Raw genomic sequence first — 23,773 nt, forward strand, 5'->3', positions numbered from 1 at the left:
AAGCTCTGGGAGACACTTCATGTTCATTTCAGGAAGTGGGAATTGTATTCAACATGACTAAGCGAGCGGCGTCTTTTCACAGAAAACGATTCTGTGAAGTCGCTGTCGATCTTCCCCTCTGAAGCGTCTGTGAGTTTAAGTTTCACATTCACCTGTTAACTTTCCTGACAAGTCTGATAAGATCTGGTTGCAGTGAAAACACACTTCACACACACACGTACCTCACACTTCTCCGAACACGAAGCTCTTATCAGTGTGAATTCATTTGTGGCTTCTCTGAAGTTTCTGGATTTGTGAACAATCAAACGATTATTACTATTGATATTATTAATAACAGATATGAGATTAAAGCAGCTTCAGTATTATTATTATTAACACAGAGATGCCCGCTTACTTTATTAATCCCACGATGGGGACGTTTCCCGTATCGCAGCAGCAGACATCAATGAAAGAAACAAAAAGAACAAAGAACACTGTACAAGATGTGTACAGTTTTGTGATTTTATTCACAGGAACTTCAAAGTAAAATCTCTGAATGAAGCGATTGGACTTTTCTTAATGGGTTTATTTTGTATTTAAATCCTCCAACTCGGCCACAAAAACTGATTTGCTCTTAAAGAATTAGACTAAATATCAGAAGAGTGAATGATGACATCAATTTAATTTCATATTAAATGCTCAAGTGCTCTCAGTTTGCATCACTTTTAGTATTATTTTGCATTTCACTGCAACAATCAGACCAGAGTAATGTTCTTTATTACAGTAAGGCGAGACACTACAGGCAAAAACACTGTTTTTTCATGCACTGCTCAATTTTGAGATTTTGGGCTATTTTTCTTCCTTAGCATGTATTCTTTCAGAAAAGTCAAAAGAAATGGTAGAAAATCCACATTAAGGTGGTTATTTTACTTCATTTTGACTCTTTCGTCTGTAGATTTCTCCTAAATTCACCAAAAGTTAACGTGCTACTGTGACATACTGTGCTGTGCCTGTTATCTGACCCATGTCATGTCAGGTATCATTGTAAAGCTCTCTCTCTCCTGAACAATGATGTAGGTTCCAAAAATTGTCATTTCCTCCATATCCGCAACCAATCGTAAAAGTACGATTTACAATAACAATCTATGGAACTTTACAGTACAAGTCTTTAAAGGCCGTTTTCTCAAAATGAGTAATTCCTCAGACTCTGAACCTGAAATCTCCACTTCAGCAGCACTTAGAGACACCAAAGCTTCCAGTTTTATTCCTGTCTATATTCTGAAGGTATTTACAGAGGGGATTGTTGATATATCAATCACAGCCTGATTTATACAATGTTTTATTCCTAAAAACATGGAGAAATTTGATTTTTTTTTAGGGCTGGTGACAGTATTTTCTCATTTACAGAGTGATAAAAAGAGATATCCAAAATCCCCTCTGTGAAAACTGACTCTAATATGTCTACAAAATAAAACAAGAATTTTGAAAGAGAGTCAGATTTCAGGTCTGGAAATGTATGAAAATTAGCGCATATTTAATCAGATAGTGCCTCATTTATATACATACAATTTTACAAAACTTGTAATACAAAATATATTTGTCTTAATGTAAGTGATAAACTTGGGAAGTTTCATGGTGATATCTGTTATTTACAATTTTTTTTACCCTATTCACCTGTAGTGTCTACTGTCTCCCCTTCCTCCTCCTCCTCCTCCTCCTCCTCCTCCTCCTCCTCCTGCTCCTCCTCCTCCTCCTCTTCCTCTCTGACCGGTGCAGTATTGATCTGAACTAACTGTAACATACAGCAGGGCCGGCCCAAGCCTCCATGGGGCCCTAAGCAAAATCTTTATTTTGATGGCCTCTATTACTGCCAATAATAGGCTATTTCATTTTTACTCTATCATATCCTGGCAGGTTTTTACCCATCTATGGTTTTTATTCTGAAATGGCACCAAATTCAGCTAAAAATGCAGCCTATGTTTGATTTACTTTTAATCTTCAAATTGATGTAGTACTGGGATACTGAATGTCACCTAGGTCGACTAAACGTAACAAAATAAACCAACAGACAATGCATTTACAGTAAGCACATCATCTGCTTTTTTAATTTTTGGTTTTAAATATACGGCAACAGAAAAGTGCAACAACAATTTGAAATGCAACAATGATTAAAGTTTTTTGTAATTACGTAGTGTTTCTCTAAGGATCGACAAAAGTTACGCACTACAATTTTAATAGGTACTTGCCTTTTGGGGCCCCAATAGTCACGGGGCCCCCAGCAGGTGCTTAGTTGGCTTATGCCTTGGTCCGGCTCTGACATACAGTATCTGTCCTTGTAAGGACATGTGTGTGTGTGTGTGTGTGTGTGTGTACGTGTGTGTGTGTGTGTGTGTGTGTGTGTGTGTGCGCGTGTGTGTGTGTGTGTGTGTGTGTGTGTGCGTGTGTGTGATGTTGTTTCCCGTCCAGGACGAGGATCATGTGTCCAAACCTTGAAATCCCCTCTTCACCATGTTTGACTTGATGTGCTTTTGTCCGTATCACTGTAAAAAAAAAACAAAAAAAAAACTTCCTCTTCACCATTTTTGCATCTTTGATGAATTTTTGCATCAGAAATGTCACAGAGTTGAACTTCATTTCAACTTATTTAACTTCTCTTTCACTTTTTGTTTCATTTCCATGAAACCTGGACCTGATAGCGATCTGGGGTTGAAACCAGCGGAGCGTGAACGATTATGTTCGTACTGATACAGAAACAGATCACTGATCTTTGATTTTGAGGCCTGCGGGAGTTGTAAAGTGTTTTCAGGTTTGTTTGTTTGTTTGTTTGTTTGTTTGTTTGTATAGAATAGAAAGACTTTATTGTCCACCGTAGTGGATATTTGTCTTCGGCCTCTCCAAGACAACAAAGCATAAAACAATCAAGCATACACATACAAACTGAAATGTTGTGCAAAACAGGCATAGACAACAACAGCCCTCTAGGGGGAAGGGGTTGCCAGGTGCAGTCAAACCATTATAACATATTCAGAGCTTGTATGACCTGTGGAATAAAGGATTTTAAACTGCAAAATACTTTCAACAAGGCCTCTGTATGTCATTTCCAATGTCGACTTGCACCAAAGCTCTTTAATTTCCTGATTAAAAACAGTTGCTGGTTTGCTCTCTTAAAAACACTTTCTGAGTTCTCATTGAAGCTCAAGGCGTGATCAATGATTGTGCCCAAATACTTGAATTGATCAACAACCTCCACAGTCTGGTTGTTGAGAGAAACAGGGGTAACATTAGTAACTCCCTTTGTTTTGGCCATATTCTAAATAGCTTGGACTGGCACCAGTCCTGCAGCACAGAGACGTGTCTCAAATAAGCTTCCTCGAGTGTGGATTTATTATTATTTTCTGACATAAACCCAACCAAGGCCATGTCATCTGCATATTTCAACAGTTTAACATTGTTCCTATCCACATAGCATTTACTATATAAATTGGGAACAACAGCGGCGACAATACACAGCCTTGTGGTGCTCCAGTATTTAAAACCAGCTCATCTGAGTAAACACCATTCATAAAAACTCTTTGAGGGCGGTCACTTAAAGGGATAGTTCACCCAAAATTCAAATTTCACTCATTATCTACTCACCCTCATGTCGACTAAGGGCTGGGAGAAGTTTCAGAGTCCTCCGTGGCTTCAGTGGGGCTCCGTGCAGCACTGCATGTCCATATGACGGTTGCGAACGGGATTTGCACTGACACAGGAAGAGCACTAAACTGAGACACTGGGATCTTCCGCTACAAACAAGCTTAAAACATAGACTTATTTAATTTTTTTCGGAACAATTTCTCATGTCGGGGCTTCAATACAAGAGGGACATTACAGACTAGCAGGGATTTTGGATGTTTTTTGGTGTGTCTTTTTGGACGAAGAAAATTGAGCCCCGTTCGCCAGTGAATCAGCCCGCCATTCACATTCATCATAAAAAGTCTATCTAAAAGAATGTCAATTTGCATAGTATTAAAAGCAGAACATAAATCAATAAAAAAGAACCTGAGCCAGTGTTTTTGGCTGTTGTTGAGCAGATGAACTTGTCATGGTGTGTGTGTGTGTGTGTGTGTGTGTGTGTGTGTGTGTGTGTGTGTGTGTGTGTGTGATGCCTTCAGGGACCTTCAGGGTCAAAACCTCCAGTTTATCATCTATCTCCAAACCGATCAGGGTTGAACTCCTTATCACTTCAACCTCAATAACAGAGAAACCGCAGTTTAAACTCTTTTTTACAAGTGAAATCGACACTAACGCATCACACCTCACCGTGTCAAACTTCTGCTAAAACCAAAACCACGATGATCAATATTGGCACAACACCATCATAAAGAACCCACTCACTGCAGCTTCTTATGACTGTGAATGCATCTGGATAAATAAGACGCTGCAGCGACACAGAGGTCATGATGCAGTTTTACGTGATTAAACACATTCGTGATGAATGAAAAAGATGTGTCATGATGTAATAGTAGTAATAACATGATGTAATACTACGATGATGTAATACTACTACATGACCCAAGGGAAAAAAACTGTGCTGAGGTTTTCCCTCCCTTCGTCACGGTGATAAGACGCGTTACCATGACAACGCAGTTTACAGTTTATCAACGAACGACCTCTCGGCAGCGAGGTCACCGTCCGTCAGCGATGACCTTGTGAAGTTCAGCTTCAACTGTGACGTCATTGTCAATTAAGATGAATGTGATAAAGGTAAATAAATACTCACTTTTTTTATTGAACATTTTGAATATACAAACTTTAATGCCATTGCCTTGCCACTAAAGACTTTAAAATAAATTAAATAAATAGAAATATCGTACACATTAGTAAATAGAAATAGGAGAAGTCGAGGACAGGAGTGGGTATGTTATTACAGTGAGGACCCCCAAATACATTGTAAATCCATTCTGAATTATTAATCTGATTCTTTTTATTCTATTTTGTTTTGTTTTATTTTTTATTTCTGTCCATTTTCCTTTGTTGTGTCATAATTGTTACCATGTCCCTATAAGCAGGTATGGTTGTAGGTTTTTGTTCCTATTGTCTTTGTTAATACGTGATTTTGATAAATCCAATTGGGTGATGTAATTGGGATTTTTAAAATATGCACAAATATAATTTTGATAACATCGCAACCTTTTTTGAATTTGTGTGTTTTCTGTATATTTTGTTTGGAGAGAAAAAAAGAGGTACTAATTTCTCATTTACACACATCTCATGAAGCAATATTCAGCCTCTTTTATCTCACATTTGAGACATTTGGTGAAAATAGAATAACAGACAACATTTATGCTCATTAAGCGATTTTATAAAATTTCAATTTAGACTTGTTTTCTACACTTTTCTATTATTTTATTCATATATCCCACTGCTTTTGTGAAGCCTAGACTTTGGTTAACCTGTTTCAAGCACCAAAACAGTGCGTCCTCATGACTGAACGTGTGTTTTCACAAGAGATTTGAAAGTTTTCAAAAAGCGGACTTCCAATTTCCAATTTGGCCTAAATTATTTCTTTATACAGTGCTCTAGGACCGAAATGGGCCTCAGAGTGATATTGTCCTTGTGGCGCCGCATTATGTAATAATGTAATGAATTTTCACCTCATGATGTAATAATGCTGCATTTTGTAATAAGATTCTTGGAACGTAATATGTAATAAATATTGCTGCATTTTGTAATAAGTTGTTACATATTGCACCAAATTATTACATTTTCTTCATAAAAAGAAGTTGCAAAACTTGCATTTTGTAATAACTATTGCAATATGTAACAACTTACTACAAAATGAGGCAGTTTATTACCTATTGCGTGTCATGAGGTGACAATTTATTATTATTACATAATGCAACGTTATTACATAATGTGGCGCTACAGTCCTTAATATTTAGACACAAAACACTTATTGTATAATTAGATCTGCAAGTACATTAAAAAGGTGAATTGGATGTTAGGGGCAGGCGTAGGGGGGAACAGGGGCCTCTTCAGTGCCCCGGGGCCGCTGGGGCCGCTGATCCGGCCCTGGTCCCGGCCTGAACAGTAGATGTATGACAGCCAATGACCTTTCTAAAAGAACAATGTCTCTAAAATGATTGAACTGTTCTTTTGCCGATGGAATATCCGGGGAAAACCATGAATGAATAACGATCTTCTTAGCGGAAGTCAATCCTGCAAATATAACTTTCCTATGTGCCAGTCTGGTGTTGCCACTAAGGATGTCATTGATCGGAAGTAGGGGGGGCGCATAGGAATGGGAAATCCCAAAATAATTTTAAGGCACCCAGGCACCTTGGACACAGAGGGGCATTCCCAAAAAACATGAAGGTATGTGCCAACAGCTGAGGATGCAATCATAAGTGTGATGCATCGGTTTGAACTTACAACCTCTGGCACCAAGAACCATTCTACCGTAACTCCTTGAACTATTGAGACCGATGTCCAAACTTCTGTTATCAAGACAAAAATCTGATAAAACATAAATTGCATCTTGGCAGCAGGGAAATGTTGGTGATTTGTTTTCAACAATAAGTGTTTTGCTTCACAAGAGAAAATCTAATGGTTAATAGTTGTTCCCATGAGAGCAGAATTCAAAATGTTTTGTTGAATGAAATTCAGATATTTGTCAAACTTCATCAACCACGACTCTAAAATATTGTCAATGTTTTTCAGGAGGATTGAAAATTGGATGGTATATGTTTACAGTACTGTCAAACGTTTTCATGCACTGTAGGCTCAATTTTTCAAATATGAAAAAGCTGAGTGGTAGTTTTGTGGAGGACGGTCTGAAGATGCAATCTTACAAGTTTAAATGTACAAAGGTTTCTGCAGTATTGGGGAGACATTTTGGTGAAAGTTGTAAAACTGTAGCACGCACGGTTGGTTTGTTAGGGATTATTAAAGTTTTTTAATGTAGACGTGACGTGTTCTTGGAGTTGAGTAAATCTGGCATGGGACTGGAACTTGTTTGGTGATTTTTCATGTATGGGAAGTAGGATTTCCTAGGAAGAAGAACAAGAACAAGAACAAGAACAAGAACAAGAACAAGAACAAGAACAAGAAGAATACTGGCAATAAAAACAACAGGTTCCCGGCAGCTTAGGCCGCCTGGCCCCTAACTAGATGGTTTTACTCCTTTTTAACAAACAGACCCCAACAGGTGAAGGTCGGGTTGACCTTCACCTGTTGGGGTGCTGCAGTGTTTGATCTCTGAGAGGTCAACGCGACCTCTCGGAGATCAAACACTGCAGCACTGTGCACCGATGTGTGAGTTGAGTTCACCCATTTTGTTCAAATTGTACACACATGAGTACAGGAGCACACAGCCAAACGCTCATATAATTTAATTCTCTGACGATACAGTTATTTAAAGTTTGCTGCAGGTTGTTATGGGTCGACAGTTTGGAACGGCGTCGCCACCGTCCAGCTGAGAAATAATGTAAGTTGTACCAGTCAAGGTGGTAAACAACTTCAAGGTCTTTTCCCTGCCCAGAGGTTTATGCCACGCTCGCCGGTGTTGATGGTTGTTTATGTGCTCCATGTGTACGCTGTACTTTCTGTGGTTTTCTGTTGTTGTATAGTTGAATGTACACCATGTGTACTATGCCATGTGCAGAGATGGCCAGAGTACTTGACCCCAGTACTTGAGTAAGAGTACAAATACTACTGGTCAAAATGTACTCCGTTACAAGTAAAAGTAGCTCAGTCGACATGTTACTCGAGTAAGAGTAAAAAAAGTACTTGCTTTTAAAGGTACTTAAGTATCCAAAAGTACATGCTTTTAAATTTACTTTAAAGGGACAACGAGGAGTTTCTATTCGGTTATAAAAAAGTCTCACGTTAATGTGGATGAATCTCCGCTACCCACACTTGTTAATGGGCCCATTTTCGATAAATATATCGTTCTGTCTCTATCGTTATTTTGTTATTATTAGTGGTGGCGGAGATGCTGGTCGAGCCGACCAGCGTTTCCTTCGTGGCGAGTCATGAGAATAACGCAGCCAAATCGCCGTTTATGGTCGGAACTACGACGGTATGTGAACCTCTTTGAACCTCTGACTTTAATTATTGATGAATGAAAACATGAGTCCGTCTTGCGCCGGTCAAAGAATTTCACGGTGCGCGCGGAGGCTCATAAATGTAGTGTGAAAACGCTTCGCTTTTCCAAAACTCCTCGTTGTCCCTTTAAGTAAGAGTAAATTTCTTATTTTTCAAATCAATGAATTACTATAATTTTTTCTAAATGAATTTAAGGAGCTTTTAACTCTTGTTTCTGAGAATGAACTCTTTGAAACCAGCTGCACTGGTGTGCTGCTTTTAGGGGTCAGGGTTTCCTTCTTTGACAAACACAGCTTGTGTCCAATAGGATTTTAGAAAAAAAAAGAAAAAAAAAGAGCAGACCTGAAAGTAACGAGTACTTTTCAGCCTTCCTAGAAATTAACTTGAGTGAAAGTAAAAATATTTGTCTTGGAAATGTATTCAAGTAAGAGTAATAAGTACCAAAGAAATCTACTCATGTAAAGTACAAATCCTCTGGATATGTACTCAAGTAAATTTACTCCGTTACTGTCCACCACTGGCCCTGTGTGTATGTGTACACCACGTGTACACGAAATGTATGTTGTGAATGTGGTTTTGAGGAGGAGGATAAAGTTTATCTTAATCTTAATCACATTTTGTAGGCCAGGGTGTGACAACATCCTTATATTAACTCCAGTTCAGTTGTTTTACCAGTTGTTTATACTTACATAAAACATTCAGTTACTTTACTTATAAAATACAAACTCTTTCAATTTAAATGAGTTGTTCTTGATCCATTCGACCTGCAAACTCTCACAAAAACTTGTGTGTTTTCAGGTTCCTGGACAAGTTTCAGAAAATGTATCCCTCTAAATTTCTCAGATAGTTTTAACCAATAACTCACAAAAAGACAAAGACTAGGGAATAAATAAAAAATAACAAATGTGCACAGTACAATGCAGCTTTTCCCCCTCTCTCATCATTAATCATCTTGTCTTTTTCTCTTTCTTCTTGTGATCTTTTAGAAAGGTCAGAAACCACCGGGACACCTGTGTACTTTTCCTTGTGATTCTTAAAACACATTTCATTGTTTATACTTTAACTAAAAGATTTTAGTTTGACGTATGCAGGACTTTCTACCTGTAACACGACATTCTTGTGTTGACACTTTGAAGTCAAAGATATGAAACTTCCTCCACCTCTGACAGATGAAGGGCTTCCCTCTAAAAACAAAAAAAAAACCTCACATATTTGAAGCTTTTCTCCAAAGCGTAACGTCGCCCCCTGCTGGAGGCGCCAGCTGCCACACAGGTGTTTTAAATGACACGGATGTCGTTCGTCTTGATACGTGTGATCAGAAAACAACAATACTTTAGAGAAAATAGTTCTTTTCTGTTCATAGAAAATGTTTTAGATCTGTGAGTTCAGCTCATGAAAAATGGGAGCAAAAACAAAAGTGTTGCGTTTATATTTTTGTTCAGTGTATATTGCATCTTGACAGCATTGTTTTAACTGTAAGTGAAAATATATTTAAAAATGCCACTCTTACATTGACTCTAATTATTCCCATGAGAACAGAATTCAAAATATTTTCAAAAATTCAGTCTTTGAAATAAAATTCTGATATTTGCCAAACTTCATCAATCACGACTCCAAAATGTTGTCAATTTTTTTTTTAGGAGGACAGAAAAGAATTGGCTGTGTATGTTCAAACGTCAAACGTTTTCATGCACTCTAGGCTCAGTTTTCACATATCAAAAAGCCGGGTGGTATTTTTGTGGAGGACGGTCTGAAGATGCAGTCGCAGCAAAGTTGGTGTCAATTGAGCAAAATTTGTGGCAGATGAAAGGTTTAATAAGTTTTGCACCACCTAGCACTTTAATGCACATGTCCATATTCATGGATACTTGTTTTTGTACTGTTTACCTGTGTATGTTTATCTGTGTATCTTTTATATACGTATATTGTTTTTATTTTTTCTACTGTCCTACTGCCATGTGGAGCTGCTAAACGTATTTTCACAGTAAATGTTGGTGACAATGTTGACAGTGACAATAAAGGATTCTCTGATTCTGATTTTAGTTTTTGAAAAAAGAGGGAAGGACTTCATAATTTGCACTGGATTTAATCGTACAAAAGTTTCTTAAATTTCGGGCGATATTTTGGTGAAAGCTGCAAAACTGTAGCTCGTACGCTTATTGTCATCTGGGTTAATCTGGCATGATGGGACTGAATCTTTGTGCCAAGTTTGGTGATTTTTCATGAATGGGAAGTAGAATTTCCTAGGAAGAAGATGAATACTGGCGAAAACAAAAGGGTCCCTGGCCTCTAATAATAATAATAATAATAAAAGAACAAACACATTCAGTATTGCAAACTGTTTATTTGTAGGAAATGAAAAGTGTGCCATTCAGTGACGGGGGGAATAAGAGGAATAAGAGGAATAGGAGGAGGAGGAAGAGAAGGAGGAAGAGAAGGGCGGGGGTGTCGGGGGACGGTCAATGTCTTTGGTCCATACTCTGGTGGAGGGGACGTCAATGAATCGGTGGGAGACAAGAAAAAGGCACTTGAGTTTACAGTTTGTCTCAGAAGATTCGTGTTGAGAAGAAAGACACGAGGTCTGAATGAAAAAAAAAGAAGGAAAGAAAGAACTAGATGCTTTAACCTCCGTGATGCCTGCTATGAATATCACATACAAAATGCCCTGTGAGAGCACAGGCGTGTACGTACGGCTACATACATGTATATACAGTGAGGAATCAGAAAGTAAAGTGGAAGGAGAAAGAGAAAGAGAGGATGAGAAGAGAAGAAGTGTTGGATTTATCCCCTTTGGAATATTTTTTTGTTTTTACAGGACAGAAAACAAAACAAAGGCAGCAACTTTTTCTTTTTTCTTTTTACTTGTTTCTCTCTATAAAAACAGGACGAACTCGTTTCTTTGGCGATAAACTAAATGTTCCTAACGTTTACAGGAATGTAAAAACAAAAAGTTAAAGAAGTGAGACGAGATGAGAGAGAGACAAAAAGACAAAAAAACAAAACAGAAACGTCGGCGACTCGTCCTGCAGCTTCGATCAGATCAGATCGAACGCGTCGACTCGTTGGTTGTTTAAAAAAAATCCCAACGACTTCAATCAATAATAAAAATCTGTCACCGACGCCGAGAGAAACAGTTCGACCAGTTTTGTTTTCTTACTGAGAGTCAGAGGAGAAGACTGAAGCCACACACACACACGTTTCCTCTAAAACTATAATAATTGATTAGTCGATTAGTTCATTGGCAAAACTGATGCTTCGTTTTCCGGTTCAACTGTCAACGGTAAATGTTTGTTTCCCTTTTGTTTCCCCCTCCGATATAAAAACTCTTTGCATCTTTGGGGTTTTTTCTCTGTTTTATACACGAAAAATAAAATAAAAAAATAAAACAAAACATAAACTTGAAGAACTGAGCATTAAATCTTTGTTAGTTACAGTTGAGGAATAATAATCCCGTTTTATTACCTGAGGTTTCTTGTTAATTAACTCGATACAGATGAAAAATAATTAAAGCAATTTGATTGTAACACAACAAATGAGGTCAAATATGAACCGATAATAAACTTGGACATCACTGTGTTACATTTTATTTCCTCCTCCTTCCTGTTTGGAAACACAATCCTGCCTGTTTTTTCTTTTTTCTTTTTAAATCCCTGAAGATTTTTTATCTTGTAAAACTGTAAAAAGGCAGTTTAGATAAAATGTAAATTTCACCTGTGTGATGTTTGTGTGAGGGATTTTTTCACTCCACTCAAAACTGGTAAAATTTACAATTTATCTAAGATGTTTTCAGTGTTTTTTTTTAGTTTTGTAGGAGAAAAAACTTCAAGGATGAGGATTATTAGTCTGAATTTCCCGTTTCCCACTCATTACGTTTCGGCTTCGATCTTCTCATGTGACTCTGAGCAAAAAAAAACAAACAGGGAATCTGCTCTGTTAATGTGTTAACCATCACACATGTTGAACAAAAAACTGCAAACGAGGTCTCCACAATATTCAACAATATAATTCATTCATTAATTCATCTCATCTCATCTCAAACAAACAAACAAAATTCTTCTTATGATCAGAAGTTCAAACAAACAACCAAAAAAACGGGAGAACGAACTCTTTAAATTAATTTCATTTTCCTTAAATTTCAGTTTTCCGAGGGAAGACGACACGTGAAGAAAAATGCAGCAATAATGTAACAACCGCTTTAACTCTTAACTTTTTTTTTTTTTTTTTTTAACTCTACAGCTTCAGCTCCGCCTGCGAACACGACGACGTTGACGAGCGGCGTCGGAGAAGAGGAAACAGGCCGAGAGTCAAGAAGATCAGTGATGAGGTATCATTCACCAGCTCCTTCGATTATCGATCGATCGATTCTACTCGCGCAGCCGGGATCAGAGTGAGTTTATATATAAAAAAGGTGTGCGTGTGGGGGAGTTAAGAGTGGATCTCGCACCTTATTCTCACATATTTAATGTTGATTCACGTCTGCTCGACCACTCGTACCGTCCGTCTGGAGCTGAGACATCCATGATTCTTAGAAAAAGGCAAATGTGAAGTCTCCGTCTCTGTGACTAAAGGCAAAGCACGTCATTAATACGCCATTCATGTGCATATAAACAACAACGACAAGAACAACTAAAACAAACTCCACCTGGATAAATGTTGAGAACTAAACTATAAACAGAAAAAAAAAATCCTTTGCTGAGAGTTTCAACACGTTTTTGTCTTTTTTATGTTTCTCTCTACAAAAAAAAAAAAAAAAAGGTAATGAGCCCTCTCTTCGTTAGAAAATAACCGAGAACAACAAATAGCACACGTGACGACGCCGTCGGCCGGAGGAAGGGCGAAACATCACGGCCTTTAAGAATGAAAAAAAGAAAAAAAGAAAAAAAGAAAAGGAAAAGTTAGACTTTTTTGTGGGAGAAAACCGATGGTTAACGCTCCCGTCCTGCATCAAGACCGGAAACAAAGGGAAACAGCTAACCTCATGAAACCACTTTTTTTGTTTAGTTTTTTTTTTTTACACTTTTTGGTTTTGTATGAGGAGATTAAAGTGTTAATTAGTGAGATGTTGTAAAATTACAACATTTAAAGAAGAAGAAGACATTCACAGACAGGAGCGTTAACCGTCCTCTCCGACTCCAGAGCACATTCCCAAAAATGCTGCAAACTTCTCCTTTTTTTTTTGTTGAGAGCAACTTCTACCGTTCCTCTAGCGTTAACGAGTTCCCTACAGTTTGTAGCAGCCATATGAAAAGCTCGGGATTACAGTTTGATATGTTTCATTTATTTCTTTTTTTTAGTCTTTTTTTTATAATTTTTTTTTTTTTTTAAACCTTGCAAAGATTAACGATAGTCTGTAGTGTTGATTGCATTTCTAAACTCTCCTGATGACGAAAGATCCCTGTTCACGCTAGAAACTACTTTTTGTTTTTTTCGCTATTATTATTATTTTTTTGTTGTACTTTCACTACGATTTTCCACGGTGAAGGCATTGAAATGGTTCTGGGAGATCAAAAGAAAGAAAAAAAAAAACAAAACAAAACAAAAAAAAAGAAGATTTGAGGTGCAAATCAGAGAGCTGACATAAGCCACAGCAAAAATAGAAAGTACTAAGAGTTCAACTTCAATAGTGCACAAAATTGTTGCAGAAAAAGTTCTGTCAGTTTCTGGCAGAAGTTAACAACAGAGACTGACGATAGCATAGCAATGGGATCTCTTATAGAGGAGGAGGAGGGAGAGGAGGGAGGAGGGGCTGTTACTTTAACCTGTGGGGGGAGGGAGAGGAAGGAAGAACGATTACAGAAGAGTGAGAGTTTTTCAAGTCTGAAGGATGAATAGATGTCGGATGCAGAGAGGCGGCGGCACTAACAGCTCAACTGATGGAAATATGTAAACTTGTCTTCTATTCTTCATTGAGAGGAGTTAACGGGAGGAGGAGGAGGAGGAGGAAGAGTGCAGGGTGAGGAGGGGGGGAGGAGGTGAGGGGTTCGGGGGGGTTAGTAAGATGGGTCTGGATTGAACAACGACGGTTTTCCAGCGTCAAGGGCAGTGCGTCGTCCGCGGCGACCGCTGCGGCAGCCCGTTGTGCGTCGCCGGTCGGTCCTGGTGGTGGGAGGAGGAGGAGGAGGAGGAGTGGGAGTGGGAGGGGCCTCTCGAGTTGGTGTTGGTGTTGTTGTTGTTGGAGTGCTGCTGCTGCTGCGAGGTTTGACCGTGGCCGTGGCCGTGACCATGGCCGCCACCGCTACTGCCGCCGTCGCCATGGTAACGGTGGTTGGAGCGACCGGCGCCGGCGTTCCTGTCGTGGTAGGAGCCGCCGTTGTACCGCGGACGGTCCGAGTGGAAACCCTGACCCTGGAACGTACGACGGTTTCCCTGGAAAATCTGGAGGGAGGAGAAGGAAGAGGAGGAAGAGGAGGAGAAGGAGAAAGGAGGATGAGGATTTTGATTTGATTTTTCAAACACACTTTATTTACATGTCAGATACGTTTTCAGTTTGTTTTTAAAGTGCTGCAGTGTTCATGGACAGTACTAGTCTATTGGACGAATCTCCTTGTTGTTTACAACTACTTCCGGGTAGAAAACCGGCATGAGAACAATAGTGACGGAAGAGAGTTTCAATATATAATTTTTCATGTCACTATATCGCCGTTTAGACTAATCTGATGTTTGTAAAGTCTATAAAACCAATGATTGGACAAACATTACTATTTACGTGTGCACATTTTTGTAATTAGTCATGGTTATCATAGATTAGCCGGGCTAACGGTTAGCTACCTGTTTAACTTTAATAACTCAGTGACTCAATGAACGGTCCATGAAAAAATATTTTCTCCAGCGGATATCTGAGTGACAACATGACTGAGCTAACTGGAGTAGTTTCATGTCGTGTCCCACAACGGGAGGGTTTTAACAGCTGACGTCCTGGTGTTAGCTTAGCTGCCGCCGTCAGCTTAGCTACCGCCGTTAGCTTAGCTACCGCCGTTAGCTGTCCCTGTCAGCTGAGCCACTGATGCTTTCTAGACACTGTGATTCCCCCAAAACTGAATAAATACCACACATAGCAACACAAAACACACACACAGAAATATTAATGTTTCTTCAATCATTTCAGATTTGTCTAAACGGTGATAGGGCGTGAAAAATATGACATATAGCTAAACTCTCGTTCGTTACTATTGATCTCATTCAAATGACGTGCTGGTTTTCTACCCGGAAGTAGAACAACAAGGCGATTCGGTCTATTTACACACATAAATAAAACTGATCATATATAAATCATTGACAATAGTGCAAAGAATGTTGTCGTGACACCAAATGTTCTTAAACCTGTCCAAATCATGGAGGAGGAGGATAAGAAGGAAGGAGGAGAGAAGGAAGGAGGAGAAAACAAAAGAAGGTGAAGGAAAAAGGAGGAGAAGATGGAAAAAGAGATGAAGGAGAAGGAGAAGAAGAAGAAGGATAAGTAGAAGAAGGAGGAGAAGGAAAAGGAGGACGGGGGAGGGGGATAAGAAAAGAAGGAGGAGAGAAGGTGAAGGAAAAGGAGAAGGAGGAAAAAGAGAGGAAGGAGAAGAGGAAGAAAAGAAGGAGGAGAAAACGAAAGAAGGTGAAAGAAAAAGGAGGAGGAGGAGAAAGAGATGAAGGAGATGGAGAAGAAGAAGGATGAAGATAAGGAGGGGAAGGAAAGGGAGAAGGAGAGGAGGAGAAGAACAAGAAGAAAGAGAAGAAGAAGATAAGGAGAAAACGAAAGAAGGTGAAGGAAAAGGAGAAGACGAGAAAGGGAAGGAGAAGGATGAGAAGAAGGAAAGGTAGAAGGAGAAGGAGAAAAAGAAAATGAAGGAGAAGGGGAAAAAGGAGTAGGAGAAGTAGAAGGAGGAGGAGAAGAAGAGAAGGAAAAAGGAGGAGGGGAGAAGGAGAATAAGGAGGATAAGAAAGAAGTAAAGGAGGAGGAGAAAACAAAAGGAGGAGAAAAAAGGAGGAGAAGGAGAAGAGAAGGAGGAGAAAATGAAAGAAGGTGAAGGAAAAAGGAGGAGAAGATGGAGAAATAGATGAGGAAGGGGAAGAAGAGAAGGAGGAGAAAGTAAAAGAAGGTGAATGAAAAAGGAGCAGAAAGAGAGGAAGAAGGAAAAGAAGAAGAAGAGAAGGAGGAGGAGAAAACGAAAGAAGGTGAAGGAAAAAGGAGGAGAAGATGGAGAAAGAGATTAAGGAGAAGGATGAGGATGAGGATTAAGGAGTAGATTGAAAAGGAGATGGAGAAGAACAGGAGAAGGAAAAGGACAGAGGAGGAGAAGGAGAAAATGAAAGAAGGTGAAGGAAAAGGAGGAGAATACAGAGAAAGAGAAGAAGGAGGAGGAGAAGAATGAGGAGGAGAAAGAGGAGAGAGTGAGTCAGTGTTTAAAGGACAACGATCAACGTGTCGACGTGTGTGAAGCCGGTCGGCGTCCGAACCTGTTTGGTTGGGGGGGGGCGGGATTCACTGGGGGGGCTCTGGGTCTGGGCGGGAGGGGCCGTTTCCATGACGCCGGGGCTGGTGACGGACGAGGACGTGGAGCTGCAGCGGGAACGATTAGAGTATCCGGTACGAGGATGGTAAACTGGAAGAGAAACGACACAACAAACAGGATCAATACCATTATTATTATTATTATTATTATTATAATACAGGATCTATATCATTATTATTATCAATATACAGGATCAATATCACTATTATTATCAATATACAGGATCAATATCATTATAATTATCAATATACAGGATCAATATCATTATAATTATCAATATACAGATCAATATCATTATTATTATTATTATTATTATTATAATACAGGATCTATATCATTATTATTATCAATATACAGGATCAATATCATTATTATTATCAATATACAGGATCAATATTAGTATTATTATCAATATACAGGATCAATATCATTATTATCAATATACAGGATCAATATCATTATTATTATCAATATACAGGATCAATATCATTATTATTATCAATATACAGGATCAATATCACTATTATTATCAATATACAGGATCAATATCATTATTATTATAATACAGGATCATTATCATTATTATTATCAATATACAGGATCAATATCATCATTATTATTATCAATATACAGGATCAATATCATTATTATTATCAATATACAGGATCAATATCATTATTATTATCAATATACAGGATCAATATCATTATTATTATTATTATAATACAGGATCTATATGATTATTATTATCAATATACAGATCAATATCATTATCATTATTATAATACAGATCAATACCATTATTATTACAGATTTATAACATTAGTTCCATAACAACGGAGAGTAAACCAGAGTTTCAAAGTGTCGCGTCGCCGTGCAGAGAGGAAAACAAACTGAGACGACTGAAAGCTCCAGGTGTTGTCATGACATTTATAAAATCACATTAGTGTTTATTGTTGTTCAAACAATTAATTAATCAATTGACCTAATCAATAAACCTGGTGACGGAACAGACAGCGACTGAGAGGACGGTGACAAAGACACGACACGACAACAAGGGAAACTCGACATTGAGGAAAAAAACAAGACAAAGACAGAAACATAAAACTGTAAAAAAAAACAAAAAAACAAAAAAACAAACTAAAACGAACCACTGGCTGCCTAATAATCAATCATCAATTTCCACCTATTCAGCCATTTGTTGCAACATACTGTGTGTAATTAATACTTTGTCAGGGAACATCTTCTCTAATTATAATAAACTTAATTTATAAAGAACTTTTATTAAAGCAGATATCAGTGGAATGTTTTTGTTAATATAAGTCCTAAATAGTCCTATTTTCCGTCAGCAATCACTTACATGAAGTATTTCAGCCTAAACACGAGTCTCTCCGTCACTCTGCTCTGCTGTAACCCGAGGAGAAAATTTTCCTTGTGGGATACAAGTGTTATCCAATGAGGGGAGAGAACGGCATGAAGGGCTGTGTGTGCAGCCAAGGGATGCGCGTGAATGTGGTGACGTAGCACGAGGACCAATTAATGCCTGACAAGGGCGGGGGCTGCTAACTCATGGTGCGTTCAAGGAAACTCGTACTTTGTGTTTTTCCTTCCTGTGAAGTCATACCAGTTCGATCTGGTACGAGTTCACGGGTCGGAAGTTACGAGTGACCGTTATAGGGAACTTTCACAGACAACAGGACGGTAAAAACACGAGCTACGGGTTACCTGGAACGCTACCAAGTCGTAGTTGTGACTTGAAGCTGTAACTTACGGTTTCAAAAGCCTGCCTTGAACACAGCATTAGCCGAAACGGCCGTGCCGATGATATCTGCTTTAATATTGCTAAAATAATATTAAAAAAAACTTTATTACTTTTAAAATATATTCGAATAATATAGTTCTGAATATGTGTAATTATGCTGTTTGTGTTGTTTCAGTAGATCGAGAAAAATCGTTCTGATCCCGGTAGTTTGCTGGATTTCAGGAACAAAATGTGATTTAAATTAAATGCAAACTGGTCAAATAAACAATATTTGTATACATTTATTGATTTATATCTTGCACCCTGATTTTTAAACCATTATAGTGATTAGTAAATAAAGTTAACTTTTGATTTTTCTACAACTGAATAACTTTTCCCCAAACTGAATTGAATAAAATTTGAATTTTAAAATTTGAAGTTTGAAACACATGGGGAAATATTCACAATGTATTTGAGTATTTACTGTATATTTTAATTTATTTTAAACAGCCAGGTGGGGTCTGGCTGTTTAAAAGACACAGAAGAAACAACAAAGAGCCCAGAAAACAACACAAACAACCTCATTTTCAAATAAACACACTTTGAGTGACCACAGGCTGCTGTTCATCAGCCTTCAGTGTGATACCGGTCACATTTAAAACACTCATTATCTGGATTTGGTAAACTAGAAAAGTTTGGATCTGGATCAGACTGATGCAATCCAACTTTGCTTTGAACAACTGGGATGAAATAAAGACGGATTACGTGATCCCGGATAATTTTGATCCAGATTACACCTTTTGAACAACTGGGCCCTGGTGTTTAAAGGATAAGTTCCGTTTTTTACAACCTGGACCTTATTTCTAGCATAAAATACGATCATTTTACTCACCCAGATAACTTTGGTGTCATTTGGAGTTGTTTTGACGGAATTAGCCCCAGTGGAGCAGCGCGTATATCCGTATAATGCGAGAGCACGGGGCACGCAATGCAGCCTCTAAATAACACATTATCCGCTGCAAAACTCGTTAATTTCACCAATATTTAGTTATGATAGGCTAGTGCTATTCCCCTCTGAGCCCGTGGTGGCGTGTTATCAACATCCGGGGTCTGTAGGTTGACTACTAACCTCTGACCTGGATGATGTCATCTCTGAGCGCCGCCCGGCTCATTCTGATAATAATCATTCTGCTTCGGCGTTCAGGTCCATTTTTATCTCAACTAGCCGGAGCTTTAGTGAGTCCAGGCTGAGGAGAGGAAGCCTGTGGAAGCTGAACTTCGTCCAGCTGCTCACTTTGTTCTGACAAGTCAGAAACACGCAGAAACGAACCATAGCATTAGCGTCAGCAAGTTAGCCGCGCCGGGCAGCGGTCGGAGATGACATCATCCAGGTCAGAGGTCAGTAGGTCAACCTACAGGCGCAGCATGTTGATAACATGCCACCACGGGCTCGGAGGGGAATAGCACTAGTGTATCATAACTAAATATTGGCGAAATGAACGAGTTTTGCGGCGGATAATGTGTTATTTAGAGGCTGCATTGCGTGCCCCGTGTTCTCGCATTATACGGATATATGCGCCGCTGCACTGGGGCTAATTTCGTCAAAACAACTCCAAATGACACCAAAGTTGTCTGGGTGAGTAAAATGATCGTATTTTATGCTAGAAATAAGGTCCAGGTTGTAAAAAACGGAAATTGTCCTTTAAATCCAAGAAACTACACTATAAAAGTGTGACAAACATAAGAAACAACATCATTAAACAGGTTCATGAGGGGTTAAAAGGTCTGATCTTGATCCGACGCTGCTGGTTTCTGTGGTCGACTCACTTCTCTTCTGGTAACCTGCTGCTGACGGATAAATTTAGCGTCGCTGTGGTCGGAGTGTGTGAACTTCCTTCTCTCTCAAGTCTCTAAATCACGTGACATCATCTGAAAACTGACCGTGTCACATACGAGTCGACCTTTAACCAGCAGCCGTTTTAACTCGTTTCTTCTCTCGCTGGGCCTGTGTTTGATACCAGGAACTCTGAGACGATGAGATTCTCTCTCTTTCTTTTCTCCACATGTGTCATTGATCGCCGACAGGAAACGGTTCATCTGAGGGATTTGAAGGAGTTCGAGGTTTTTCCTCAGAGAACAGATGATCCTGTTCTCGTGAGCTCCTGCTGCTCTTCAGTAAAGTCACATGAACTCTCAGCAAGTTTCATCTAATTAGTGGGTTTGTGTTATTGTTGTTGATAATAAAGTTTAAAATGTCACAATTCATAACTAACTGATCCACAGAGCCTGAACGACTCCATGTGTGAAGCGTTTGAAGTTTTGTTGTTTGTTTTTATAGCTGCTACTTTTCCTGTGTTTGGTTTCAAATGGATAAAAAACTATGAAACATTTTTTCAACAGATCAGCAGCAGTGTTTATTAAACTTACATATTTTGAATTATGTATCTTTATTGTTCGTTGGCACGGCCTGAAACAACCTCAAGCTAAATTTAAAGGTGGAGGCTCTGTATCATGGACACTGGCGATGTGCAGCAGCTGAACAATCTCACTTTGGGCTTTTTGGTAAACCTTTAATTTACAGGCCGTTAATTACATGAAATAGCCAAGAAATAACAATAAATTGCATAGTAATGTCAAGACATAACAATAAATTGGATAGTAATGTCAAGAAATAACAATAAATTGTGTAGTAAATGTCAAGAAATAGCCTATAAATAACGGCCGATTTCATAGTAATGTCATGTTTTTCATAAAGGCAAAAAGACTACACATGCTTTTCATGCTTTGAATTTTTTTGGGAAAGGCCAACATTTTTCCAGTCCTTGGAGTTGACGGTTATTTCTACACAATCAATCATTATCTCTTGGCGATATTTCTCAACATTACTATGAAACTGACTGTTATTTCTAGACATTATGGCGCAATTTATTGTTATTTCTTGACATTATCACGTAATTAACGGCCTGTACATTAAAGGTTTACCGTCGTTTTTTTTCTTAGTTACAAAAGACATCTTGATCTTGTTTTAGTGTAATAATAGAGTAATTTTTAGAGTATTTTACTCTAAGTCACTCTCAGGGAACTTCCAGCCTGTAATAACGGATGCACTTCAGCCTGATCCTGTATTTTGGGATGGAAGAGGGTGTCGAGTGTTATTTTGGATTAACTAAAAAGGGCACGGGGAGTTTTTTTTAATTAAAAAGGTAATAAAAAGGAGGTTGAAGTACCTGATCCAAATGATGAGATGCTCGTCTTCAGCGGTTCGAGATCGAATGTGAATCTCACAGCTTTCCCCAGGTCCTCGTCGTATTTACGTTCACTCACAAAGTGCTGCAAAAAAAAGACAAAGAAAGAAGAAGATAACCGATTATAATCATCACATTTCCTCCAAGACACAACAGGTAAATGGACTCAGGTAGGAAAGATGATATTTTTTACATAAACTACCTTGATGTCTGCACGTAGTTCAGTCAGCTGCTCCTCGGACATCGACGCCGACTGGTCCGTGAGTCGTCTCAGCTCCTCCGCTCTCTTCTGTCGGGCATCTAAGATCACCACTGAAACAACACAAAACATCAGATTTAACAGACATTTAGTTTTAGTTTCAATGTGAAACCAATAAAAAAAAAAAAGACTTTTGACCTTTTAGTGTTTCACAGTGAAACAACAACTATAACATTATCCGTTTCTGCTCTTTAAAACTGCTCTCATGATCTAAATTGCTCCTGACGAGGCCGGAAACTAACAATTACTTTGATTACTAATTGATCTGCTGCTCTTTTTCTTGATTACTGTGATTTTTGAGACGGAGAAGCAGCAAATCCTGTAATTTCAGTGAATCTTTTGATTAATAAATAATTGGGAGATTATTTTTCCTGTCAAATCAAATAATCACCTAATTGATTAATTGTTTAAGCCATACATGTTTCAACAAAGATATGTAATTCAAAGTGATAGTTCAACATTTTGGCAAATTGGCCCATTGCCATAATCCCTACAGTCATAGCAGTAGGTTCGTTACCTTTAATTGTCGATGCAAGCTATTTTTAGAACGGCGGAGCAGAGCCGTGAGCTCCTCAGAGCTACGCTACGGAGGCTCATGGGATTTCTTGGTTTCCCTCATCAAACTCATCAAATACACAATCCAACAACTCCAAAACGCTCTGGTGGACAAGTTGTGACCTGCACATTCACCACGCTATGAGATAATAACAGAACGTTACCAGACAGAGTTGTTTTAGAGGGAAATACAGAGACTGCTGCTGAAAAACTGTCCCTGAAGGCAACGCGCATCAGCGGTTTTGCATGAATTTCCCTCTAAAACAACTCTGTCTGGTAACGTTGTTATTATCTCATAGCGTGGTGAATGCGCAGGTCACAACTTGTCCACCAGAGCGTTTTGGAGTTGTTGGATTGTGTATTTTATGAGTTTGATGAGGGAAACCAAGAAATCCCATGAGCCTCCGTAGCGTAGCTCTGAGCAGCTCACGGCTCTGCTCCGCCGTTCTAAAAACAGCTTGCACCGACAATTAAAGGTAACGAACCTACTGCTATGACTGTAGGGATTATGGCCATGGGCCAATTTGCCAAAATGTTGAACTATCCCTTTAAAATGAATAAATCCTCAGATCTGTGAAGCTGCAGGTGGAGATTTGTTGCATTTATTGACTTAAATTTACTGTAAATGATCATTTAATGTAAGATATCGATTGATCTTAGCTCTAATTTTATGTTTTTCTCAGCTGTGTAATGATTTTCCAGGCGGACCCGAGAGGTTTCACTTCTCCTCCGAGAGCTCAGGTGTGGTGTTGTGAAGCGAGCGGTGCAAAGTGCAGCAGCTGAGTCAGCCGCAGGTAAACAAGGGTCAAAGATAAAAACACAGACAACGTCGTCATCATCATCATCATCGTCATCATCACACTAAACACAACTCAGTCAAATTAACTCTTCATAATGTATCGAGACAACTTTTTCTTTTGATCTTCAGGAGCGAGAAAGAAAAAACAAAAAACGTTGGAGAATCGCTGCGTCTCTTCATCGTCGACAAAAATAAAAGACGTGTGAAAAAGCTGTGAATCTACACTGAAGATTTTTTTTGTCTTTTGATCTAAAACATGTTCGTTTCATGTTTCTGCTCCGTCTCCGTCTCGTCTCTTGTGGATGAACAGCAGATATAAGAGACGCCAGAAATAACCACGGGATGAAAAACAAAAGAAAAATGGTTTCATGTTCAGTCCTCCTTTGAGATGGACATTTTTATTTTTTATTTTAATGACATAATTTTATGTGTGAGGATTAGTTCTCAGTGGTTTTATCTTTGCAGCTGCATTTTTTAATGATTTTGACTCTTTACTTTAACAAAACCAGCCACGAGGAGGAGAAGACGTCACCTCGGACATTATGAAGCTGTGACTTCAGAGACAATAATAAAAATGCTAAAAATAAACATCAATTAAATGCTAATGAAGGG

The 23,773-nt window shown here is 38.7% G+C and overlaps 1 protein-coding gene across 1 annotated transcript in view; it reads right to left on the reverse strand.

The window, feature by feature from the left end:
* Positions 1 to 13,086: 13,086 nt before the first annotated feature.
* Positions 13,087 to 23,773, reverse strand: part of spats2 (spermatogenesis associated serine rich 2) — a 37,923-nt gene continuing 27,236 nt past the window's right edge. Inside the window, exons 10-13 of the mRNA XM_085782778.1 lie at positions 21,751 to 21,860; positions 21,531 to 21,633; positions 16,507 to 16,652; positions 13,087 to 14,442 (exon numbers count right to left, since the gene is read on the reverse strand). Of these exons, the coding sequence (XP_085638904.1) occupies positions 14,101 to 14,442; positions 16,507 to 16,652; positions 21,531 to 21,633; positions 21,751 to 21,860 (701 nt within the window). The 3' untranslated portion in view covers positions 13,087 to 14,100. The remainder of the gene's footprint in view (positions 14,443 to 16,506; positions 16,653 to 21,530; positions 21,634 to 21,750; positions 21,861 to 23,773) is intronic.

The sequence above is a fragment of the Trachurus japonicus genome, chromosome 7 (assembly GCF_045865225.1).
Source record: "Trachurus japonicus isolate A0001 chromosome 7, Traja_1.0".
Lineage (NCBI taxonomy): Eukaryota > Metazoa > Chordata > Actinopteri > Carangiformes > Carangidae > Trachurus > Trachurus japonicus.